This window comes from Durio zibethinus, chromosome 14 (genome assembly GCF_047325235.1).
Source record: "Durio zibethinus cultivar Kanyao isolate XHJ-2024 chromosome 14, ASM4732523v1, whole genome shotgun sequence".
Taxonomy (NCBI): Eukaryota; Viridiplantae; Streptophyta; class Magnoliopsida; order Malvales; family Malvaceae; genus Durio; species Durio zibethinus.
Genome location: NC_143175.1, coordinates 24,304,518 through 24,321,298, shown reverse-complemented (window position 1 = coordinate 24,321,298; position 16,781 = coordinate 24,304,518). Strand labels below are relative to the sequence as shown.

General features: G+C 32.3%; 1 protein-coding gene across 1 annotated transcript; it reads right to left on the bottom strand.

Moving 5' to 3' along the window:
• Positions 1-13,614: 13,614 nt before the first annotated feature.
• Positions 13,615-16,581, bottom strand: LOC111294505 (RNA-binding protein CP29B, chloroplastic-like). The gene is made up of 5 exons (XM_022887851.2): positions 16,014-16,581; positions 15,442-15,543; positions 14,647-14,988; positions 14,300-14,381; positions 13,615-13,861 (listed from the first exon to the last, which is right to left on the bottom strand). Exons 1-4 carry the CDS (start codon positions 16,392-16,394, stop codon positions 14,319-14,321), a joined length of 888 nt encoding a protein of 295 aa, XP_022743586.2. The 5' UTR covers positions 16,395-16,581; the 3' UTR covers positions 13,615-13,861; positions 14,300-14,318.
• Between the last annotated feature and the right edge of the window lie 200 nt (positions 16,582-16,781).

The following is a 16,781-nucleotide window of genomic DNA, read 5'->3' as shown; positions in this document are numbered from 1 at the left end:
TTGATTACTACTACTACTCTATTGAGTGTATTCTCTTCATGCGTATATATAAAACCTCGCCACACGTGAGTGCCTCACAGCACGCTTCTTCACACATACACAGCTAATCTTGGCACGGGTGGACCACTTATTTTTTAGTATTATTTATATTTTCCAAGCCCCATTTGTTTGTTTGTTTTTTTTTTTTTTTGGTAGCAAAAACTTATGGTAACTGAAATAAAACAGGATTGCCTTTGCCAAGTTGCAAGTTGCCCCGAATGATATGCAGTTTCGCTTGTTTTTCCTAGTCCATCTACAAGTTATTTGACCTTGTTTGTGTGGAAGACTTTGCCTCTTGGGGCATGTTATTTTGTAAAACATTAACAATCGCATTAATGTATATAAAAAAAGAAAAAAAATCCGGTAGAGTTTATTTTACATGTCAGATGGTAGTTTTTATGCTGAGTGAATGAGAGTGGAATTATGAAAGGTTGGTTCTCAGTTTACTGATAATGCCATGCAATGGAAGATGATAGCAATAAACCCACGTGTTTAATTTGTCATGAAAGTGTAGGATTGTAAGTTACCTTTTTCAAGAAAGTGGAAGGCTGGAAATTCTACTCTTTGAACCAAGATTCAATACAGAACTTCCACTCTCCATTTAATTAATCAGCTTGTTTGTCTTCATCACTTCAATAAAAGGCAAGACATGGACAACCTGAGATGGTGTATTTCTTTAACCTTAGTGAAATGGTAAAAAATTTTCGACATAAATATTATGAATATTTATTTTGCAACACAAAACACAACTTTCTGAGCAAGTTATGGGTAAAATTAGGAGGCCCAGATGATGCTATAGAGCTAGCATTGTGCATTTATGATTGTATTAAAACATTAGTGGGTTATAGTCTATGCACCCCTGTACCCTCCTCCACCCTCCCTCGCTAGACAAACCTGTTCTATGCAAAGATAACATTGGATTTTTATTTCATGCGGCCATTCCCTTCCCCATTTGCCCCAGCCCTCACTCTCCCCAACCATGCTGTCCCCCAAACCTCATCTTCTCTTTACTAATTGCATTTCCTCTCTTCTCCACCTATCACATCTCTCCCCTCTCCAAAACCTACCTCCCCCACTCACTTTAAACAAATCCCATTTGCTAATTTCTTATTAGCTTTATGGTCTTCTGTTGCATTAGATCATTCTTTTATGTTGCATTAGATCGTTCTTATATTTTATTGTTACTTCAATTGCCAGGATTGCAGGAACTGAACCTATGCTCTTTAAACTAATGTGGGTCTTATTATTTGCCATCCCCAATCCCCAAAATTGGCCTTTCTGGTTTCTTTTTTATTGGTCTGTCTAATTCCTGCCCACTCCCAACGTTTAGATATTATAAACTCATAATTACTATTGCTTAATAGGATGTAATTAATTATGTGTCAGCTTCTGCATGCTTGCATGCGCATTTAACTCATGTTTTTGTGTGTATGTGAACCCGCATGTATAGGTAATTGTACGAACTACTCTGCCTAAATTCTTGTCTTCATTTAATATATATATTAGCACTAGTTTTCTTTTCTCGATCATAAACTTGTTTCTTTAACATTTTTGATTGGAATTTAGTAAATTGCCCGAATACAAGAATGTTAACATGATTTCTCCTTTTTCTTTTCTATTAAAAAAATTGAGAAAATCATGCATGTTAAAACAAACATTGCCAACTGCATCCTTTCTCTCATTGCTGCTTGGAATGGCGGGCTTTAACTTGGAAATCAGGCACTTAGTGTTAGTAAAAATAGCCTAAATTTGATGAAGATTTGAAACAAAAACTAACTGTTAGACATAGATAATGACAGGAAACCCATTAACCTATAATTCAGATTTCAGTGTGTAGATTGTTAGTTGCTGACATTATTTCCATAGTTGATCTAAAAAATCATATGTTGATTGAAATTTATGGTAAGAGAGAAAGCAAATTAGGAGAAGAGGAAGAAGGGAAAGGTGGCAGACAGAAAAACCTGTACAGGCCAGAATTTGCTATTCTTCAGAAATGGTGATGATATATCCATCACTCTTGTTAGCCAGCTAATAAGAGTGATATAATGCTAGAAAAAGAATATGTAAGTAGAGACCCCATTTTGCATAACAGAAACGTGCACAACTCAATCAAACAACAAAATTTTAGCCATGATCAGCTGCAGATAGAAATTGTAAACCCCGAAAAAAAATGAAATGAAAAACTGCTATATGCTTGTCTGTCTGTGTAGGGCAGGAAGCTGCCGAGCCAAGGCCTGAAGCTGAAGGTTGAGGATCTGTCACTACCGTCCAATCCTACTACCACCCGACCCATTCCACTATTGCCCTCCATTTCCCGATGTGTAAATTTGCATCTTTGTTACCGAGTCCCATAACTAGGAAAGATATGTATGCCTTAGAAATCTTGGTGAAAAGCAATCAATTATGGACGGTGTAAAATTGGCAGAGCCCTTTGTCTAAACTGCACAGATTTCTTAACAGGGTTGTTTTCTTTTTTTTTTTTAAACTCAGGGAGACCACTGTTACTTTTTCTTGCTACCGGTTTTCACTGAGCTGATCATTCAAGTCAATCTTCTCATATATGCTTGGTGGAATTTCGGAGAATTTCTTGATCTTATAAATTTAATTATGACATCATAAATATATATATATATATATATGTAAAACAAAACTCTTTACTACTTAGAGCTGTTATCTTTGGCATGGTGGAACGACTGGAGCACCAATTTCTTACCAATTATGACTGCAGCACCGCCTTGCTATGCCAAAATAATGGCACCTAAAAAATAAAAAATTATTGTAAAATTTTAAAATAAATAATGTCTCTATCTCTTTCCGTACACATGCACGCTCATATTCACACAAATAAATATAATAATATTTGAAAAGAATTCATCAATGAAAAGAAAGCAAAACAGAACAAATTAGCAAGATTACAAAAAATCCATAAACCGGAGAGAAGTAGTTTTCAAATTCGAAAGTTCATATATAAAATCTGACATTTTGGTTCACAATTTCAAAAGAAGCTTTCAGTTTCAACTTTTCTTTTTTTTTTTTTTTCCAGGAAATGGCAACTTGCTTTTGTCTTCTAACACTCGCTTAAAGTGCACAATCAGATGCACTCAAATGCTTTTTCTAGGAAAAGAATTCATTGATCTTGCTGTCCAGTGACACAATTGGCTCCATCTCCCTGAGAGGACACGTGGCCCCAGGTAAGTGGATGCTGCAGCCACTGTTCCGCTCATTGTTTTCCAGGAAAACATCATATGGAAAACAAAATAAAGTTGCAATGTAATGTAATGTTTGTTTGGTGATTTTTTTTTTCTTTGGGGAGTATTTGACTATTAATTTGGTTCTCAACAGGAAATGACATGTAGCACATTACCCCGATTGTGCTTTTCTTCAAGATTTTAAAACCCTTTTTCCTTTTTCAATGTTTTCAGAAAGTTGGAACAAATCAAGGGCCCTTTGTCTCTCCAAAAAAATAAAAAGCATAAAATTTCTAGAATTTCATAAGTGATCGTGAAATAAAAAGCATAATAGCCATTTATTTATACGGTTAGTTCTTTTTTAAAAATGTCGTAATTTGAAAATAAAAAAAAATTATAAATATTAAAATTTCAATTTCAATTATCAAACTTATTAAATGTCATATTTTTAAAATGATAACATTAATAAATTGAATTAAGTACAACATAATGCTAGTTTTTACAAAGATAATATAAATCTTCTCTTATTATCACCATTGATTTTATTTTTTAAAGTGTTTATCCATAAAACAATTGTCTTGAGAAAGTTATATCGTTTTACACTTTGATAATTAATGGAGTAATATCAAATAAACATTACAAGAAATCTGACATATAGTGACGCTTAAAAAAATATTGATAAAATTTTAAAATCCAATAGTATAGCACCATAAATCCTATATCGATAGTCAAAATATGTATTCTAATAAATTTTTAACTGTTAATATATCTTTTATTGATATAGACTTATACTGATAGTTTTTAAGGTATCATAATAACTTATAGAGATATACCTACGGTTCAAGACCATTAGTTAATGTTTATCTATTGGTATAGTATCTGTTGTTTGTTCCACCGTTATATCTTTTACCGAAGGTTAACACCTGTCAATAAAGACTTATATGTTTTAATTTTTCTTGGTTATACCGACGGTTAATGCTTGTCAGTATAGATTCATATGTTTTAATTTTTTTCAACTTGTACCGACGATGTCTCCGTTAGTATTTACCAACGGTCAATGCCCGTTAGTGTAGCCTGATGTGTTTTAATTTTTTTCAATGGTCCATAATGACTGTTAGCATAGTCTAAAATATTTTAATAGTAAAGGCATCGGTAAAAACTTTTTTTAATTATATTTTTAATTATTAATATTAATTTATTTATAATCATAATATGATATGGTTTCATATAAAGTAAAAATACACAAAAAACTAAAAATATTTAATAACATTTGAAATAAAATAACAACCAAATTGTTTTATAATTCACAAATTTAAAATAAGTCAAGAACTAACATCATTGTACCAAATCTAGAAAAAAAAATATTAATATCTATGATTGAATGTCTACAAACATGGTGCTCGAAGTTTACATCAAATAATCCTCATAGTGCTATTACCAATGATTAAACTTCAAATATTCTATATATATTTTGAATAATGTTTTGAAGATTGTTCACATTAGATGCATATTGATCTGCTACAACTCTTGTTCCAATGCCAGAGCCACACAATCCATTTCCTGTTTAGTCATATTGTTATTTAAGAAATTATTATAAAAGCGAAGCATGCATTGAAATTTCAAAAAGAAAGATTTTTTCTGTGATGTTTTTATTTGAGAGGCCTAAGGATAAATTGCTTACTAGATTAAAAAGAGAAGCTCTTCCACAGTTACATGTTCCATAGTCACATTTATCAAAATACCACCAATCCACAATAGAACAGATGAAGTTTTCATCTATTTTTCCTATTAAAGTTGTTCCATTAACAAAAATAGTGCCGCTAATAACATTTTCAAGCTTTCTTCTACTTTTTAAGGTGATAAAGATTGAGCCTATATTCATCCAATACAGCAAAAAAAGCAAAAAAAAAAAAAAAAAGCATTTCGATGACACAAAATTGAAATGCAAAAAATGATAAATACTTTTAAAAAATGACGAGAGTCTTAATGCTTCAACTTTGATTCAACTTTAAAACAAAATAGATGCTGATGGGTTTAAGTTTGTAGAGTTAGTGAGAGGTGGAAGAAGTTAGTGAGAGGTGAAGATTAAGCTATGGGTACCGACGGATGGAAAGAGTTGGTAGGAGGTGAAGATTAAGTATGTAGAGTTGGTGGGAGATGGAGATAAAAATATTATTTAAATTCATAAGCCCATCAATTTTTTTTGAGATTATTCAAGGCGTTTTTTACTAGAAACACCTTAAATAATCCTTTACAAAAAATTCAATAGGATTTTTCAAGGCGTTTCAGACCAAAAATGCCTTAAATAATCCTGTCAATAAATTTTTATGAGGGATTATTGAAGGCGTTTTTGGCTAAAAACCCCTTCAATAATCCTTTCCAATTTATTTTAAAAGATTATTGAATGCGTTTTTGATCAAAAATACCTTCAATAATCCCTTCAATAAAATTTTATGAGAGATTATTGAAGGTTTTTTGGTCAAAAATGCCTTCAATAATCCATTGTAAATTTTTTCAAAGGATTATTGAATGCATTTTTGACCAAAAATGCATTCAATAATCGCTTTAATAAATTTTTATAAAGGATTATTGAAGGCGTTTATGGTAAAAAATGCTTTCAATAATCTCTTTCAAATTTTTTTAAAGGATTATTGAAGCGTTTTTAGCTAAAAATACCTTTAATAATTTTTTTAAAAATTTTTTCAGAGGATTATTGAAGATGTTTTAGGCCTAAAAGCCTTCAATAATCATTTTAATAAATTTTTAAAAGAGATTATTGAAGGCGCTTTAAGCAAAAATGTATTAAATAATCCCTTCAATAAATTTTTTCAGAGGATTATTAAAGGCGTTTTTGGTCAATCCCCTCAACAAAATTTTTTATATAGATTATTGAAGGTGTTTTTGGACAAAAATATCTTCAATAATCCCTTTCAAAATTTTTGTATGGATTATTGAAGGCATTTTTGGTTGAAAATACCTTTAATATTCTCTTTTTAAAATTTTTTAAATGGATTATTGAAGGGATTTTAGGCCAAAAATGCATTTAATAATCTCATTCAATTTTTTGTAAGCCAATAGTTTTTTTTTTTGTTTTGAGTCTATACTGACGGTTACAATAATAACTGTCATTATATAACATATTTATACTGATAGATAGTCATATACAATCAAAAAAGTTTATTTATATGACTGTTAAATAAAATATTGGTATAAGTATGGTATATTTTGATGGTCTTAAAATTCCATCAGTAAAAGTCTTTTTTACTGATGGAATTTAACTATCATTAAATTTATAATCCATACAAAAAATTTTTTGTATAAATTATTGAAGGAGTTTTTGACTGAAAACGCCTTTAATATTTTTCTTTAAAATTTTTTGAATAGATTATTAAAAGTATTTTTGACAAAAAACGCTTTCAATAATTCTATTGAATTTTTTGTAAGCCAATAGTTTTTTTTTTTAGCCTATATTAACGGTTACATTAATAGCCGTCAGTATATAATATATTTATACTGACCGATAGTCATATACCGTAAAAAAAAATTTATTTATACTAACGGTTAAATAAAGTGTTGGTATAAGTATGGTATATTGTGGTGATGTTAAAAATTCATCAGTAAATATTTTTTTTACTAACAAAATTTGATCATCATAATAATCAAACGTCAGTATATAAAAAATATTTTGTAGTAAAATAATGGGTCATTGACACAACATTTCATAACTATAAGTAGCTAGTTAACATAAATCGACCAATCCTTAAATGACCTTTTTTATGATGATCAATGTTGATTATGAATACTGAAAAGAACATGCAAAAAAAAAAGGAGATGGCCCAAAGCTAACCCTAAAACCGCATTTAAGCAACATTCGAATCCATTGGAAAATAATGGTCAAGAGGAATTTCAAGACATAACATAGAAATGGTGCATTTGAGATGTTGATAAGCACACAATTATTGTAGGACCAAGTTGTTTGTAATGTCCACCACCATGTCAACATTTTAGTCTAATGTGTTTTTTTTTTTTTTTTTTTTTTGCTTTTGTTTAATTTGTATGACTAAATCATCTACTAACAATATTTGCATTTGGTAATTTTTCTTATAGGGTAACAATAAATTTGAAAAAAAATCTCATTTTTCGTTAGCTACATCACAATGTGAATTCCATTTTAATGTTTTGAATATGATCTTTTTAGTTATTAATAATTCAATTAAAACTTTTTTTTTTGGTGGGATGGGGGTGGGGTAGCAGCATGCACAGGAATAGTGAATAATCTGATCACTTCAATTAGTTAGGACAACATTTTTGCCTAAAAAAAATTATAATCCTCATCATTTTTATTCTCCACTATATTTGTATGGATTTTGCAAAAATTAGTTAATTTTTTTTAATAATTTGATAATTGGTAGTTAAAAAGTTGATTTTCAGTGTATTAAAAGAAAATATCATTTCATATAATTAATAATTTAAAAAGATGTTCTTAAAGTACTTGTTAGCAAAACTCTATTTGTATTAACTTTTAATTTCTTAGGAATTTAATTAGGTTAACATTATTGGAAAATCGAATTAAGGGAATCGCTGAATTTAAGGCTTTCTTTTAGAAAACAAAAGATTTTTTTTGTTACAAAGAAAGAACAGAAAAAAAAAAAAAGAAACTAGGCCAAAATAAAGCTAAAAGTAAAAAAAGAAAAATCAGACAGAAATAGGGGGATAACATTTAATTATTACCAAAAGAAGCAATAATGTTTGTTACTATTGTTATCCAAAACTGGTGCAACATGCATAAACAAAAGTGGAACATAAGGATCTTTTCAAAGTTATTTGGAAAAGAGTGGTTGGCATTTTGCACCAAAGGATGCTCCTTTTTCTTTGCTGGGGCAGAAGAAGACACAGAATAAACTGTTGTGGTTTGAAATTCCAAGTATATATGGGGAGAGATTGGGATCCCTTTCCCTCCCCTACTGGCTACTGCCCTTTTCATTAGGGTGTTTAGGCATGTCACATTGAGACAAATGTTTTCCAAGTCATTGGCATGTTCAACTCACCTTTTCCTCCATGTCTACTTCCCACTTGGTTCCTTTGTTGCTATCATCAACGGGATTTCATTTCATCCAATACTTTTTGAATCAACAAGAATCGATATACATATTTACGCTATCGAATCAATAAAAATGGGTACATATACTCTATGTTATCGCGTAAAAGAAGAAGAAGAAATGTTTTTCCATCTTTGCATATGAGTGCAATGGGTAGTAAGTAATTAGCTAGGGTAGCTAGGTCCATTTGAGGGAAAAATACCTTTGGAAATGTCTGCATTCAAGCATGCATGGCAGCATGGGATATGCTACCAAAAAAAAAAAAAAAAAGCCTGATTTGGAGGTGCTTTTTAAGTTTCTAAGTTACTAAACCTTTTATACCGAATATGGCAAAGCATGCATGGCTTGATGTTTCTTAAGCTAGAAATGGACAGTTCTATAAAAGGCTAAACAATAAATGAATAAACAATGTTGGGATTGACTCTTGACTCTCATGCATGCAACCGAAAGTTTTATAATGTTGGGATTGACTCTTGAATCTCATGCATGCAACCGAAAGTTTTCTCCTTTTGTTTGCAGAGGGGATTGATGGATGTTGGTTACTTAAAAACATTCTAGCTTTTTTTTTTTTTTTTTTTTCCAAAGAAGGTTTTATAAATATATTGCCCAAGTTTCTTTTGACTGAATTTTGTTTTTTCATGGAAAAAGTGATCATGGAAAATATACTGCATCCATGCATTTCTTTTCCTTTATGGACTTAGACTTTCATAAAGATTAGGATACATAAACCTAAAATTGATTACATGTTGAAATTAAGTTCATAATTTTAGGGGCGTAACCAGGGGGGCTGACCCCTTTATATACCATTGTAGCAAATATCTAGCAAATATCCCACCAAAAATAATATTTGGTCTCCTCCTTCCTAGTAAAAATATTATTTGACCTCTTTTTTCTCATATTTCTAACTTTACCTTTGCATAATTTAATCTCACTTTCTCAATTTTGAATCTCAAAGGTTTTACCAATATTTTGAATAGGTTTTGCCGGACCGAATTCTATTACTTTGAAAAGAAATTTAATTAATTTTAATTATTTTTTGGGATTTTTGCAAAGGATTTGATGTAAGTGCAAAAGAGAAGGAAACAATTGTGATTTGCATAATTAGGTTCGAGAAGTGTAGTTTATGAACAAATGCATGATATATTATTAGAGATATACAATTGAGGAAAAAAGTTCATAAAGATTCTATGACCCCCCCCCATAATCCATAACTAAACCCTTTCACGTAGATTTTTTATTTGACGACGACTGCTCTTCGGGAGTTCGTTTTAGTCAAACTTTATCATAATCTTTAATTAACATGAAATTATTAGATGGTTTTTAAGTTCAATGTATGTCCCCCTTTTTTGAAACACATTTGCTCCTCAAAGATGGTTATAGTAAATAAATATATCATGATCAATCCTCACTTACACTCAACATCTTACAATCGTCCATTATTCTATTTTGTGGATACTAAAATTCTTGGACGGTTATGATAGAATGAACGAAATCGAGAATTGGAATTTTTTTTATACAAGCAGAAGCATTATGACTAGAAGTTAAGATCTCTATCCATGTTTAGTTTTATTCTTATCTCACCACTTGATTAGTCTTTAAATAAAAATAACATAATTGGGAATTCAAATTGAATTCATTTCAATTACTAAGAGCATATCAAAGAAATCATTTCCTATAAAATTTGCTTAATAGTAGTTTTGGGGTTTGATAACATTGGAGATCAAATCTTTAAAAAAAAAAAAAAATTAAAGATCAAAAGATACGTGAGCATGCAAGAATCATGATCCTAAAACTTTGTAGTCACTCCTCACATGGCAAGAATTATGCAGTTTATCCTCGTATATTAAGGGAATATGGGAACCCTTTTTGAGGGATAGATTTGAGTACGTTTGGTTTGCAAGAAAAAGATTTTTAAATGTAATTGTAGGAAGTGGATTCTAATCATAAACGTCATCCCAGTTTCCAAAATGACGGCCATTGCTGTGGTCCAAGGTCATCAAACATTTGCCTTGGCTGCAGCTATATTTATTTTCTTATATCCTCCATTTGTATAGCTTTCATTTCATGTCTGCTTCCGCAAACATTATAATTCATATGAAGCTTTTGAAGAAAAGTGAGATTCCCAAATCAGTGGCCAGGTGAACAATTTCTGGTATAATTCCATTTGGACAACATCATAGTAATTTTTAATACAATACTATAGTTTAAGTAATATATAGGGTTTTAGCTTATAAATGACACTTTAAGTTAAAAACTGAAATAATTTTATTCAACTCCTACATTGTTGGTCAAAGACATAATTCAGATGCCATTGGAATTCCAAATTTTAATGCTTTTCTTTTTTTATTTGCCTTCACAACTCTTTACTCATTGCCTTATCCAACACTAATTGCTTTCCACCTTCCATTGAAAACCTTGCAATAGAGTAATGCTGGCAGTGTGTGGGGCCTTTGTTGGCTCCTATCCTTGAAGCTAGCATCCACTTCTTCAAATGCAAAGTGTTATATATTCTCATCCATTATAGAAAAACTTCCAGTAGCTAGTTTTTCCACCATGTTATGATGATAAAACAGCAAATGCTTAAAGCATGCTTGGCTATCACAATTGGTAGTTTACAAACTTCTACTTTTGACTCGTGGCTATTCCTTTCAATTTCTACTGATATTTGGTTCTCTCATAAATATGGAATTACCCCAACTTTCATGGCCACACCGGTTGGAGAAATACCAAATGTTACTTACGCTATTTATTCGAATCGAACTTTTCATTTATTTCATGTATTCGTATCTAACACATATCCAACAATCATAAATCATGTAAAATTTCAACCTTTTAAATATATGAAAAAAATTGAACATACCCGTATTAAAAGCGTATTATTAATATCCAGCACTCACTCTAATACGGTATAAAACAACACCCTATTACCCTCTTAATAAGTTGTTTAATTATCAATTTCTATTTGCATTTTGAAAAGAAGAATTAGGAGAGAAAAGAAAGGGTTTTGTAATAACATTTCTCAAAAGGATATATTTGTTTGGAATTAAATTATTTATTAGGGTAGTTATTAGTTTTGATTTTTCTTCCTAAATTTTATTTTGTGACCCAAGAAGCATTTTTGGGTAGGCCACTAAGAACAGGTAGGCCTATGTCTGCCGACTCCAAATTTTTATTTTGCTATTAGTGACGAGTGACGACAAGGTGGATCCATGCCTAAAAGCAATTTAAGCTATAATATTAAAAAAAAAAAGAAAATTAAATTTGAGAAAAACGATTGTCAGAACAGAGAAATATGGAACTGCAGTCTGACTATGTTTTGGGGTCCGCGCCCATTGTCATCTCCCCTTTCACTGATACTGTCCTCCTTTTGGTTGCTATTCTATGTTCCATGCTCATCAGTTTGTCTATCTCTGCCCCTCTGCCTTTCAGACAGTACTTCATGTTTATAATAAACCCTAGCTCGAAACACAAGAACCAGCAAGAACAACAACAACAACATCATCATCATCATCAAAATTTAATTGCATAACTTAACTGGCCTCAATCATCTTCTTTTTTCTTTTAATTAACTTTTTTTCACTCCTCTCAATTGAATTCTCTGCTTAATTTTTCTTCCTACACAAATTTTTTCTAGGATTCCTCATCTTTTTGCTTAAAAAACATGATGACCAGTTGAGGATATCCCATGTCCATGTGAATTAATTCAAAGGCATGCATAAAATAAGATGAAAAATGATATTGAAATTCAAGTAATGTCCACATTTTTTTTAGCCTTAGTTGGAAAGCTACCCCATTCCACTCAGACTTTGATATACAACCCATCATTCCTTTCCGCAATCCACATTAGAAAAAAAAATGTGAAAAAGCTAACCAGGCTTGCTTTCAATCAATTTTATAGTTATAAAACAAATAAACCTTAGAAAAAAGAATTGGATAAAAAATGGCTTAAAGGGTAGTTTTCCATTGAAGCTTTTTCATATTTTTTCCCTCTTTGTTTTGATTAATTTGAAGAAAGTTGCCACTCATTCATTGCAAAAAGAAAACCCAAGTAAGGACAAATGGAATATATGTTGAAGCAATAAAATATTTAACCTAGAAATTAAAGATTAATATAGGCTTCTGATTACTGATCAGTTCAGACATGATATCATGAAAACTTAAACTTTGTTAAGTTAATATAATATATCAGTTCTCTTAGACTTCAAGTCAAAGGCAATGGAGTTCAAAAGCTGTAAATCATTAACCTCACAAATATTTTGTCTTTTGGTGGATATTTGAAACTGATCTAAAAGGCCTGCAATTAAATGTATAAACAAATGTTAGCAGATGCAATATGCAAATGTGCACTCATTTAACAAAGTGATCCAGAATCATACTTATTTCTTCAATACTTGAAAGTAAACTCCACTTTGTCATTATCAATTTTTAGTGATTCTTCTATCCTTGTGAAAATTAGATCTTTTTCTTTTTGACAGAAAACCCAGAGGCAGATAGGTTGGTTCAACCCCATCCACGGCAAGAATTCGAAAAAAAAAAAAAGTGGGGGAAATTTTGAACTTTGCATTGTAATCATCCAAGGGTTATGGACAATGAGCAGGACCCGAAACCAGAATGGAAGGCTAAGTTGGATCTCTCTATGGGCCTAGGGTTTAAACTTTGGCCCCATATAGGGGCTAACCTAAGACCAATTTTTGTGGGTTTGGTCTTTGAGCAGCCACTGGGTCATTCAAGAAAGACATGTCCTTCTCCCAATCTGAAAAAGCCTAGCGCACCAGTACACCTCCAAGTCTATAGCCCTTTCCAAAAGATCGTATGCCTCAACAGGAATGCAAGAGTTCTGTAGAGAACAGGAAAACAGAAAGGAAACCAACATATCTTTGTCCCTGTCAGTCACATGAACAGGAAGTTACTACTGCAAGAGAGAGCATAGATAGTGGACATCAGCAAAGCCATCCAAGTTCCAAACCATATGGATTGAGCGCCATTATCGCCAGAAGTTTTCACTTCTGACATGGATCTAACCAAGTCCAGTATAGGACATCCTCGACAATAACGAAACAAAAGTTGATGCATTGGCACAATCGATGAACCTCTCAAATAAAGAATGACTCATTCACACATACCTACAACCCAGCAAAATGAATAAGAACCCCTCGAAATTCATATTGCTCTTATAAATCCAAACATCTATAAATTTTGGAATCTAGGACCAGGTTTTGCTTTAAGTGCGATTCATCCAACAAGCTTAGGCCTTCTTCCAGCTCAAGATATACAGGGAGCAAAACAAGTCAATAATTTTGAAGCGACTCTTATCAAATGAAGCAAAACATTAGGCTTAGATGTTAGTTACTGAATCATGATACTTAAAACATATAACGAGAATATTTCAATGAATATTATCAGCTCATTATAGGCTCTTTCTAGTCTAAGCGCAGACAATGAAAAGTGCAGCTGGTACAAGAAGGATGTTTGCAGATTCCCAGGAACGGCAAGAGGCTGCAGCCGCCAGTTTCCAGCTGCACATTCTAGGTGTCCCTGAAAAAACGAGAACGGCAAATCTTAACAATGCAGTCCAATCAAAACTTAAATTGATATAAGCAATGAACATTTAATTGAAAACCAATGTTATATATAGATAATGACTAGAGACTAGAGAAAGAAAAAAAAAAAAAAACATAAGGCAATTGAGCTTAAAATATACTTGTGTAATGCATCTTCAACCTAAAATGTGTGGATATGTCAGATGAGACAAAGGTCAAGAAGTAAGTTCATGTGCTTTAGCTTAGTAAACCGAATATCACTAACAACATGATGAAATGTAAAATATGAAGATTGATAAGGGAAGTTACATCAAATTAATGATAACAAAAGTATATTATTGACCAAATGTGGCGCCTGGCAAAAATTTTTATAAAAAAAAATCAATCAAATGTCCAAAGATTAAAACTCGTATCCAAAGAATTTTAGCGGTACCAGTAGGAAACATTCACACTCAAAATTGACGCCTTGGCCTAGACTCTGCCACAGTGACTCGAATTGGTCTGCCATCCAAATCCTGCACCACACAAAATTTTAAAGTAATTCACAATCATTAATGGACTTATTGGATCACCGGAAGTAGCAGTTTTGTTCAAAATCATGCACATGAATATCTATAGGTTACCAGCATAGAATGACAAAAACATGAATGATACTGAAAGTATAAATTAGCCAAATAACCTATCTTACATGTTCTATCACTTCAGATCCATTATACAGTAATTGATTATAAATTGCTATAGACATTCACACATAAAAAATAAAGGCAATGATCAACTTACAACACCATTCAAGGATTTAATGGCACTGTCCACCTCTTCAGCAGAATTGTAAGTTACAAAGCCAAAACCCCTTGATCTGCCACTTTCCCTGTCATAAATGACTTTTGCTTCCACAACACTGCCTTGCTTGGCGAACAAGGTCTCAAGTGCTAAATCATCAACACCCCATGAAAGGTTACCAACATAGACACGATTTGAAGCACCCATAGTTGCAGCAACTCTTGCCCCTCTGGGAGAAGAAGCACGCATAGTTGCAGCATCTCTTGCCCCTCTAGGAGAAAATTCTCCCCTACGAGGAGGAGGAGGTCCAGAGTTTACCCTCAATGCCCTCCCTTCCAATTCCTGCAACCAGTAAGTACAAACAGAAGAAATTTTATGATAATCTGAATACAAACTACTGATAAAAATTATAGACTCATTACGACTTAATTACTTTTATGGGGGCATTAGCTATTAATACAGTCAAAACTTAAGCACACTTGCCATTGCAAACACCCCTGTTCCCAACCACTATGCTGCAAAAGAGAATGTGGATCAAAATAGAAGAAAGAAAGAATAAAGCTATTTAATTCAGATGTTGATTAAACTCATTTGCAATGGTAGGTTTCAAAGCCTGGACAAGACATCAGCCCTAAAACTTTTCTAATAATTACAAATAAGAAAATAGTAATTGATACATACTCTAAACTAAAAAAGGGTTCACATTTGTTTGAATCGTCATGTAAACAAAGCAAATCTAAATAGGAAATGTGCAAAATATAAGTTAATAGCATATGACCCCAAAAAATGACTTACATAGCCATTGAACTGTTGAGCAGCAGCTTCAACTTCCTTCATTGTGGACATGGTTACAAAACCAAATCCCCTACTTCTCCCAGTTGCCTTGTCATATATCACCTGCCAAAAGCAACAATATCACCACTTCAAACGGAGTGACATTTTGTTTCTTAACGCCGCAGATGATTAAAGTGAAGCAATAAGGTCGATATTGCTGTAATCCAAATCAATGCTCAATTAAATCACCAAAGGACAAGTTATATCATAACCCTTCAATTAGTTAAATGTCTTTTCAAAACTCAAAATTCATCTCAAAATATATTTTTTTTAAAAAGCAAAACTTTTCCATACTATAATTTATCAGTTAAGCAATAAGGTCTATATTGCTTTAATTAAAATAAATGCTTAATTGAACTACCAAAGGACAAGCATTTCTCTCAAGTTTCATACTTTAAATCATGACTATCCTTCAATTAGCTAACTATCTATTTCAACATTTAGCAACCAATTTCCAAAATATAAAGAAAATAAAACTCTTTGAGAAAAGTAAACTTGGAAAATTACTAGTAAAAAAAGTAAAACTAAAGTACCTCAACCATCTCAACATTTCCAGCACTTCCAAACAAATCAGCAAGCTGGGCACTATCCACACTAAAAGGAAGATTACCCACAAAAAGTTGCAACTCAGGGGAGAAACTAGGAGCCCCTTCTCCGTCATCACCCCCGAATAGCTCTTCTTCCTGACCATAATCAGAAGAAACGGCAACGTTTCTAACAAACTTAGAAGCAGAAGAAGAGGACTTTTTGGTTAAAAGCCCGAAACTTTGAAGAGCAGAACAGAAGAGAGGCTTTGCATGGAGCTTGTGGGAAAGAGAGAAGAGAGAAAGTGAAATGGGTCTTGGGTTGGATAAAGAAAAGATTTTGAGTTTGAGAGATGGAAGTATGAGAGATGAGGCAGATGTTGCAGACATGGCTTCTTTTCTTTTTAGCTTTTGTTTCTGCTTTGCCCAAAAGATAAGGTTTTTGAACTGGAAGAGAGCTGTTAAAAAGACGAGCTTAGGTTAGATATTTATACAAGGAGGAAAGGGGAAAAAAAAAACGATTTTTGGGGGAAGAGGTTTGCCTTGCCATTCCGCCCGACTCAGAATTACATGCTATGAGATCTGGGCCATGGGATTTTGTTGATAAGAAATAGCTTAGGGTAGATATTTTTCCTAACAGAAAGTTTTGGACTTTAGTTATGGCTACCCTTTCTCGTCCTGTTTTTCCTTGTCTTGGTTGGTTCATTTCTTTAGGGCCTGAGCCCTGAATCCCCAACAACAAGGTTACAGTTTCAGTTGAAATAGGCTTTGTCTTGT

Bases quoted from the DNA above. Each gene is read 5' to 3' on its own strand.
- LOC111294505 (XM_022887851.2), bottom strand. From the start codon at position 16,394: ATGTCTGCAACATCTGCCTCATCTCTCATACTTCCATCTCTCAAACTC. The intron at 15,544-16,013 runs GTACTTTAGTTT...TGCTTTTGGCAG, and splicing joins GAAATGTTGAGATGGTTGAG to GTGATATATGACAAGGCAAC. The intron at 14,989-15,441 runs GTAAGTCATTTT...TACTGGTTGCAG, and splicing joins CTCAACAGTTCAATGGCTAT to GAATTGGAAGGGAGGGCATT.